The sequence below is a fragment of the Pituophis catenifer genome, unplaced genomic scaffold, assembly GCF_029215685.1.
Source record: "Pituophis catenifer annectens isolate HBS135680 unplaced genomic scaffold, rPitCat1.0.hap2 SCAF_11, whole genome shotgun sequence".
Lineage (NCBI taxonomy): Eukaryota > Metazoa > Chordata > Lepidosauria > Squamata > Colubridae > Pituophis > Pituophis catenifer.
The window spans coordinates 1,542,028-1,551,603 of NW_027256891.1; the positions used below are offsets into that span (position 1 = coordinate 1,542,028).

The 9,576-nt window shown below is 41.2% G+C and overlaps 1 protein-coding gene across 1 annotated transcript; it reads left to right on the plus strand.

Annotated features, from left to right (window-relative positions):
- Positions 1-4,624: 4,624 nt before the first annotated feature.
- On the plus strand, positions 4,625-8,732 carry LOC139322833 (vomeronasal type-2 receptor 26-like; the record flags this gene model as incomplete). Its single annotated transcript, XM_070952082.1, has 2 exons — positions 4,625-4,745; positions 7,822-8,732. Coding segments are annotated over 2 exons (1,032 nt in total), but the record flags the coding sequence as incomplete, so codon positions are not given.
- Positions 8,733-9,576: the final 844 nt, after the last annotated feature.

Here is a 9,576-nt window from a genome sequence, read left to right on the forward strand (position 1 = left end):
GGCAACCCTGAAGCCTCCAAGATGGCCTCAGCCAGGTTCATTTCAGGATTGACAATACAACTGACAAATGTTAGGAACTGAGGTGTCTCTGTTTCTTGTACAACTGGAGAAGAAGCTAAAAAGATTCCTCCAAAAGAATCTGGAATATAGAAGCAGAGAAAGATGCAACGATTCCCAAAAATTATAATAGGCCGTTTATTGGAATAGAACACGTCAGTTGGCATTTTCACATATTAATCTAATTGTAATAAATTGTAGGGGTGATACAGTAATATGATTTACATTTTTATTGTTTTTTAATTTGTTTATTATTTTCCACTTTTATTATACAATCTTGTTAATATTCTGTCTTTAATATTTTAAACAATATCTAATTAACAAACTATTTTAATACATTCATGAGAACCAGGTTGAATTTATTAAAACCTAATATTTTGGATTTGATCTGACCCCAAAGGTAACACAGCATTCTTCTTTGCTTTTTCAGATCAATGAGGAAACATCTGCAGAGGCTCTGAGTGATAAAAATCAATTCCCTTTTTTCCACCAGATGCATCCCAAAGAAGGGTTCCAGTACCCAGCAATTGTCCAACTGCTCCTCCATTTCAGATGGACTTTGATTGGGCTCTTTGCTTCAGACACAGAAAATGGAGAGAATTTCATGAGGACTTTTCCTCCTGTGCTTGTCAGGAATGGAATTTGCATTGTTATATCACAATGGTTCTCAACAACTGAACATATAGCATCCCTCAGGGATGCCCTCTCTAAGTGGAGACAAGTCAACGTCTTTGTTCACTTCATAGAATTTGAGTTCATTTGGAAGAGAATTCTTCCTTTCCATGAAACACTTTTGCATTTGCTAGGACCCATTGAAGGGAAAGTCTGGATCCTCACAAATTTTTTAGGGTACATAATAAACAATCACAGACTTCTCAAATACATCCATAGTATTTGGAACTTTCGTTATCTGTCAAAAAAAAGGCCAAAAGATGAGGCCTTTCAACCTCATTTCTTTGTGGAAGAAAAGTTTCAAGGTCATTATTTTCACTGTTCTCTTTCAAAGAATGTCTTTTCTGTCAAAGGCCGCAGAAGATGCACCCAGAAAGCCCCACTAGAGACCCAGGAGAAAAGGAACAGGAAGTGGTTTGCAAATTTTGTCCGTGATTACAATATCATAAAGACTCTGGCCCGTGCCTTGAATGTGGCATATTCCTCCAGATTGAGGAGGAGAAGGAAGGCTGGAGAAAATATCTTGGGGACTCGAAAGCTGCAATCTTGGCAGGTATGAGGTCGCAATATGGATCCATTAATCTTAGATCTTTTGGAGAAAGAATCCAAAGGAGAAGGAGGGGAACCATCTCAACAGATTAAGCCAATCTACTGTATTTTTCACTCTGTAAGACACACTTTCCCCCTCAAACTAGTGGGTGGAAATGTGTGTGCGTCCTATGGAGTGAATATTGCAGTGGGGGGGAAGGAGGGTTGGTGTGGTGGTGTCAAACTGTTAACTCCACCGCTGCCTGTCACCCCTGCTGCTGCCATTCACCACAGCCGGGGAATGTTGGAGCCTTTGCTGCTGAACAGCTGATTGGCGGTTAGATCGGTCTCCCAGAATAACACTGATCAGCTGTTCCAGGCAGTGGGGATTACTGCCACTGTTCACCACTGCTGCCGTTCGCCACCATTTCTCGCTGCCGCCGATCACCACTACCAAATGGTGGCAGTTGCAAAAGGCAGCAGTGGCGATTGGTGGCAGTGATTAGCAATAGCAGTGAATGGAGGCAGTGAACCCCCGTTGCCTCGAAGAGCTGATCGGCAGTGTTTCTGGTTGTCCAACCCATTGATTGGCGGGGCTAAGGGAGGCTGGGATCCAGCTGTCGCTCAGCTGATCAGTAGTGGGCGCAACTGAGCAGAGCCCTGATGAGCCATGTGCTGGGGCTGCAATAACATGCTGAAGCTGACCAGGCTGTTTGCTGCAAGGATGGTAGCCAGATGAATACCAATGGATGCTGGGAGGCAGAGGCAGATTTTTTTTTCTTATTCTCTTCCTCTAAAGCTAATGTGCATCTTATGGTCTGGAGCATCTTATGTTGCAAAAAATATGGTAATTCTTTCTTGATTTCCTGATAAACCCTTCTTTGCAGAAAGAAGTCAGCAGAACAGCTGTTTGGGATTTCAGTTTGTGATTGTTTTTATTTTTTACACTCTGTCTCTTGATTCTGCAGCAAGTCCCTGCCTTGTTCATTTACTCAAATGGCAGGGTCCTGTTTTAATGCCAAGTCATGAGAAGGAAACTTTTATCAAGAAGAGATAAAAGAGATAAGAGATTTAGCAACTCTACTGTATTATTGACAACATAGAAAAAATGATGATTAATGGCAAATCGTTATCCATCACCTTCAGGTTTCAGAGGAAAGATTTAAAAAGATTAAAAATTATTTGTGTATCATTTTGAAAACACTTTTTATCCACTTAGTTATCATACCACCCCTCAGGTTTCTAATCACATCGCAAAATTGTTTGTGAGTCCTTTACAGGAATCCAGTTCTATCACCAGTGTTCCCATAATCTATTTAGGAAGTGTAATGATATGTGAGAATGACTTTTGCGATGAGGGGAAGAGAGGCTGCCTAGGAAAGGATCACATAAGAAGGGAGAATTTTGTAGCTGCATAATGGGAGAGAAAGAAACTCAGAAAGGATCCTTGCTACCTTTTCATGGTGAGAAAAGAGTTGGTTGGAGATTTGTTCTTTCAGATTTGCAAAATTTTGTTAATGTCACATTACAATCAAGTAGAATTAGCACATCTGGAGGTGTTTTCCATCAGGATGACCAGGGAGAAGATTAGCCTGACAACTTTCTTCTTGATAAACCCGTGCTTTCTGGGAATCAGCCTGTTGTTTTCAAAGAGTTTATGAATCATCTTTTATTTCCTCTGTTCATTTTATTTGTCATCTGCTCTAGATTGTTCCCTATCATTGACCAATTGTGTCAATTATATTTTCTCTATATTTTGTCAGTATATGATTGACAAATTTTTCTCAAACTTTTTGATTCACTTATGAAGACAATGGCAGTATTTGTATCCTATTTAACCATATTTGGAGATTAGGCAATTGTAGAAGAAAGATTCAATGTGGGATAAGAAACAAAGTTTTCTGCTTTTCAAATTGCTGGATGTTCCCATTCTAGTTTCATCCCTTTCTGAAGAAGAATGATTTTTTCAATATTTCTAAAAGAAAATTGTACTTGGACCAAAATGGAGAGATAACAGCAGATCTGAAGATTGTCAACTTGTTGGTTCTCCCCAAGGAAGATCTCAGAGAAGAGACTCTGGCGTATTTTGAAAGACAGAGACTTTCTATCGACCAAGATCCTTTTTCACGGCTAAAGTTGCTCAATAAGGTGAGATAAATTTTGCTGTCTTTTCTCTGTTTTCCAAAGCCTGAGGTCCCATTTCAAGTGGGCAAAGCCTATAGTCTCCAGGGTGGTTGGCCTTCCATGCCAGTTAGTGTCATCTAATGGAAGTTCTTCAACAGACGGGACCTAAGTGGAGTGGCTTTGCCATGTTTTATGGAAATCTTTCAAGATCTTACTTCTCAGAAGTTTCTTTCTTCATCATAGTTTTTTTCTACATTAAAAATCTAATGGAATAAGTTTCCTAAAATTTTTACAGTAAATTTTATTCCAGGGGTGAAATCTACTTACCTTCCCTAGTGGTTCGGAAGTGTGCGCTCTGTGCAAATGCGCACACATGTCACGTGCGCACTTGGATCCTCTGAGCATGTGCAAAGCCTTCTGCACATGTGGAGAGGGTAAAAAAAAAGGTTAATTCCTGGTTAAAACCAGGAAGTAACGATGACTGGGTGGGTGGGCAGAGCCTTGCGCTGCTGCCACGACCGGTTCAGTTGAACAGGTCCAAACTGGTAGCATTTCACCCATACTTCATTCTCAATTTTAATATTGATATATCGTCATACTTAAACTTTTTTCAATTCCATCCCTCTAGATCAGAGATGGCTAACCTTTCTGCCATCGCATGCCAGGAGTGGGGGGAGGGGGGTTTGCGTGCACCACCAGAAGTTGGCAAACGGGCTGCTTCTGGCCTCTGGAGGGCCTCGGGGGTGTGTGTGTGTTGGGCAAGGCCGTTTTCACCCTCCCCAGACTCCTAGAAAGGCTCTGGAGCCTGGTGAGAGAAAAAAAATGAGCCTTCCCAAGGCCCTCTGGAGGCAGGAACCAGCCTGTTTCCCTACTTCTGGTGGGCTCAGAAAGCCCGAAAATCAGGTGGCGCTCGCTGGAGCTGAGCTCACATGCCCACCAATATGGCTACGTGTGCCACCTGTGGCACGCGTGCCATAGGTTTGCCATCACGGCTCTAGACTTTATTAAGTAGAAAAATACCTTATTATAATGTTAAATTCCAAAAGCAAAAGGGAGGAACTAAATGAATAATCTGCTAGTTGTTTTACCTCCTGCATCTGTTTAGGAGTAGTCAGAGATTTCATATTTACCTCAGTGAAGACCAGAGGCTACTTGTCTCCATCCATTTCTACCTCTGTTTTCCATGGATGGAGAGTCCTAACACCTTTTCTTTGGCATTCCTTGTTTTTCTGCTTAGTCTCTGCCTCAGTCCAAATGTGTGGAAAGTTGTCGTCCTGGATTTGTCAAGAGGGCTCGAGAAGGAGAGCCAGTTTGCTGCTACGACTGCGTTCCTTGTCCGGAGGGGACCTTCTCCACTCAGGAAGGTGGGTGACCCCAGAGAAAAGGAAGGCCTGGTGGAAATGGATTTATCCAGAACCTTTTCTTTCTTTTTTTCAAAGTTTATTTCCATTTTTAAAAACAATGCTTTACATATATACATACAAAATTATTGCAACTAACATATACAAATATGCGCCTATACCACTAATGAAATCTGTTTTATTTCCCTCCCTTTCCTTTCACCCAAATATACCATAAATTCCAACATTCATAATAATCAGAATCTTTTTGGTTCCTAAGTAATTTCGTTAACCGATCTGCCTCTGCGCATTCTGTAATTTTCCAAATCAATTTATTCTCTGTGGGTATTAATTCGTTTTTCCATTCTTGTGCATATAATATCCTAGCTGCAGTAATAATGTGGAGGATCAAGTACCATTTTTCCTTAGATATTTTATCTGGCTTCATTCCCAATTAAAAAGTCTCTGGTTTCAGATCTATATTATATCCTGTAATTTCCACTATCCAATTCCGAATCTTGGACCAATATTTGCCTGCTTTGGGACACATCCACCATTGGTGATAGTATGTCCCGCTACTATTCCCGCACTTCCAACATGCTGGGGAGGCTCCCGGAAACATTCTTGCTATTCTTGCCGGGGGGATATGCCAACGATAGACCATTTTATAAATGTTTTCCTTGTAGGGGGTTGACAAAGTAAGTTTCATATTCCTATTCCACATCGCATCCCATTTATCCAGATTTGGGGAAAATCCGAGATTCCTCCCCCAGGCAATCATGGTGTCCTTAATCACCTCCTCACCAATCCATCGTGATACCAAGAACTGGTAGCACCTTGAAAGTAATTTCTTTTCAATTCCCAATAAGATTTTATCTAGCTCCTGTAGTGACCTATAAATTCCCTCCTTTCCTTTATCCCTTCTGACTCTCGATTGTATTTGGGCATATGCCCACTAATCTACCTTCTTGCCCTGATTCATAAGCTCTTCACAGGTCTTCAAGTCCCCTTGAGGGTCAAGCAAGTCCTGATAAGTCCAAGGTGTTTCCTTGTTATATAGTGTTGAGTGTGTTACTGCCTCTAATGGGGCGAACCAAATCGGAATCATTGTGTAGTGCTTGTTCCTAACCCCTTCCCCAGATTCTAATAGGATTCTCCGAAGGTAGTGTCTCTTAAAGTGTCCACATTTCTTGCCCCTCTCTCTCCATAGGAAGTGGTGCCAACCTTGACACAAATCATAACCCTCCAATGTAAGAGTCCTCTTCCTTTTTAGAAGCATCCAATCTCTAATCCAGGTTAAATTGGCTGCTTGGTAGTAAAACTCCCATTTTGGTAGACCAAATCCCCCACTACATGGAGTCTCTTGGAGCATTTTAAGTTTAATCCGGGGCTTCTTTTTCTGCCAAACAAATTTCCTCACATAACTATCTAGCAGTTTAAAGAAACCACTATCCAGTCTTGCGGGGGTAAGTAATTCCATTTCGGAAGCACGTGGGTTTTAATCGTAGCTATCCTTCCCAGTAAGGAGAGTGCTCCCACTTCTCTACGTCTATCTTTGTTTGGGCTAACAGCTTTGTGTAATTGTCTACTATAATAGACGTGTTTTTGGAAGACGTACAAACACCCAGATATTTAATTCTTTTCGTCACTTGAAAGCCCAATTCTCTCTCCAATTCACTCCAATGATTCCATGTCATATTCTTTGTTATAATCTTCGTCTTATCTCTGTTAATTCGGAGACCTGCAACTCTGCCATACTTCTCTATCTCCTGGAGCAAGTTTTTACCTGATTCTACTGGATCCTCTACAATAAAAACCAAATCATTCACAAAAGCTTGGGTTTTATATTCTTCAGATCTCACCTTCAACCCCTTTATTCCCTGATTCTTCCTAATTTTCCGTAGAAGAGGTTCTAATACAAATATAAATAGAAATGGGGACAGTGGGCATCCTTGTCTTGTGCCTTTTCCAATTTCAATCTTATCCGTTTCTTCCCCATTAATTAAAGCTCTAGCTATTTGAGTTAAATAGATCGATCTTATCGCCCGTATATAATTATCTCCAAATTCCATCTTATCTAGCAAGGCAAAGATAAATTTCCAGCTAACCCTATCAAAGGCCTTCTGAGCATCTATAAAAATAAATGCTACCTTTTCATGAAAGTGCAAGTTAAAAGACAGATGCTCACCTGTTTTTTTTAACCTGCACAATTTCTTATCTAAAAGGATGTAAATCAAAAAGGTTTTGAAGGAGGGGCTGGGAAGAGATGGGAGGAGGAGGTGGCAGACTGGGCAAGCTTTACTAACAGCAGAAGAAATATCTCTTCTGTTCTTAGTTTGGTTATGTGCTGCTAAGTTCACCTTTCTAGGAACATCTGAGTTCTTTGAAACTTGATGATATTTTGGGTCCACCTTGTGAAAGACTTTTCAATTCACTATATATTGGATCCTCCCCTTGAGGATCACTGAGAAGGTATCACTGGTCCATAATGTGGTGCTGTGGAGGGAATTCATTACACAAATAGTCTGCCAGTCATGTAGATCAACCAACCAACCAATAAGAGTACAGTTAGAGGTTTTTAATCCTACCCCCTGCCCAAGCCGGAGGCCATTTCAGACAAGTGACTGTCCAGTCTGTTCTTAAAAATCTCCAATGTTGAAGAACCCACAACTTCTGGAGGCAAGCTGTTCCACTGGTTAATTGTTCTCACTGATAGGAAGTTTCTCCTTAATTTCAGATTGCTTCTAGATCTAACCGGATACTGTAGGTGTCTTCCAAGTCCAGTATATTAACTGCCATGTGGCAGGACTCAGCATGTTTACCTAAAAAGATTATATGATTCATTATTAACCTCTAATAATCTAGGTTCCTATGAATATTCTACACATTAAGAGGAAATAATTAACATCCTAGGACTTCCCTCAACTTCATATACCTAGCTACATTTTTAAAAAATATCCTTCTTATGCTCTTTGTAATGAAATAGTTAAGAAATACTTCTTGGAAAATGCCTGTGGTGTCAGCTGTTATCCAAAGAAGGTATTTCTTGTAAAATAAAAGGACAGAATATTAAACAAATATTGCTTTCTTGCGTTCTCAGATACAGAAAAATGCACCAAATGTCCAGATGATAAATATCCAAATGAGGACAGAGTCCAATGTATCCCCAGAGTCGTAACGTTCCTGTCTTATAAAGAACATCTGGGCATTATCCTGGTCTCTTTTGCCCTATTCTTGTTCTTAATCACAGGCCTTGTTTTAATCATCTTCATTAAATACCAAGAAACTCCCCTTGTCAAAGCCAACAACCGGGACCTATCCTACATCCTCCTGGTCTCCCTCCTGCTTTGCTTCTTGTCTTCTTCTCTCTTCATTGGTCAACCAAGGAAAGCCACCTGCCTTCTCCGACAAACGGTTTTCAGCATCATCTTCTCAGTTGCCATTTCTTCTCTCTTGGCCAAAACCATCACAGTGGTGTTGGCTTTCCTGGCCACAAAACCAGGAAACCGAGTGAAGAGATGGTTGGGGAAGAGCTTGGCCAACTGTATCATCCTTTCTTCTTCTGCTGTCCAAGTTATCATCTGCTCCATCTGGCTGGGACTTTCTCCCCCCTTCCCTGACTCTGACCTCCACTCCCAGCCTGGAGAGATCATCCTGCAATGCAACGAAGGGGCCGTTGTCATGTTCTACGTCACCCTCAGCTACATGGGCTTCCTGGCTGCCATCTGCTTCACGGTGGCTTTCCTGGCCAGGAATCTGCCTGGGGCCTTCAACGAAGCCAAGCTGATCACCTTCAGCATGCTGGTCTTCTGCAGTGACTGGGTGACTTTTGTGCCCACCTACCTGAGCACCAAAGGGAAATACATGGTGGCTGTGCAGGTCTTCTCCATCCTGGCCTCCAGTGCTGGTCTGCTGGTCTGCATCTTCATCCCCAAGTGCTACATTATCCTTCTGAGGCCAGACCTGAACACAAAGGAGCATCTTACAGGCAGAGTAAATGTGGAGATGTGAGGCTAATGACTTTTAACTCCAAGCTATTCTCCATGCATGAGTGGGGCAACAATTTTTCTTCAGATAAAGGAAGTCTGGAAGATAGTGAGGAAACCAATTTCTTAGAAGAATGAGAATGTGTTACCAAGATAGAAATAAAGAGTTAATGCCCTAATTTCTCAATAGATTTTATCCAAACTGCTGTGGCAATGCAACTGATATGTTTCTTTTTTTTAAAGACAATATATCTTTCTTGAGGATGGTAACAGTGGGTGGGCATGAAAGTACCTTGATGTGTGCTAATTATGAATATTCGTTATATCATCTATTAGATATACATATTGATGATTATCATTTTCTCTTCCTTTCCACAAATGTTTAAATCTGAGTGCATTCTTTTGTCTGTGGGAATCTGTTCTGCTATTTCCTCAAGGGAAATTCCTCTAGTGAACCTTGAATAAATAATAACTGCAGTGAGCTTTGATTATTTGTTTTTTTTTGGGGGGTCCTGTGTTTGATTCCACAGAGACTGGTGTCAGGAGTGGGATTCACAATCTTTGATCTGCCACCAGGGACAACAGCTAGGGCACCCATATAGGGTGAGTGTTGTGAGATTGATCCCATGTTCCTTCCTGATGCTACATAAAGGCACTGTTTAGGAGTATGTATGTGATACCACAATCTGTGTCTAAGACTCTGTTGCGGAAGGTTTGTGGAGTGTTTGTGGTCCCTTCCATCCCAATTCTCAGCCATTGTAAGGACCAGCCTCTTCCCCCTTCCAAGAAAGTATAGACTCTTGAAAACTTCGTATTTCAAAAGGAACCTTTTATTGAAAAGGGATGAAAGCAAGTCAAAATTCAAAGCA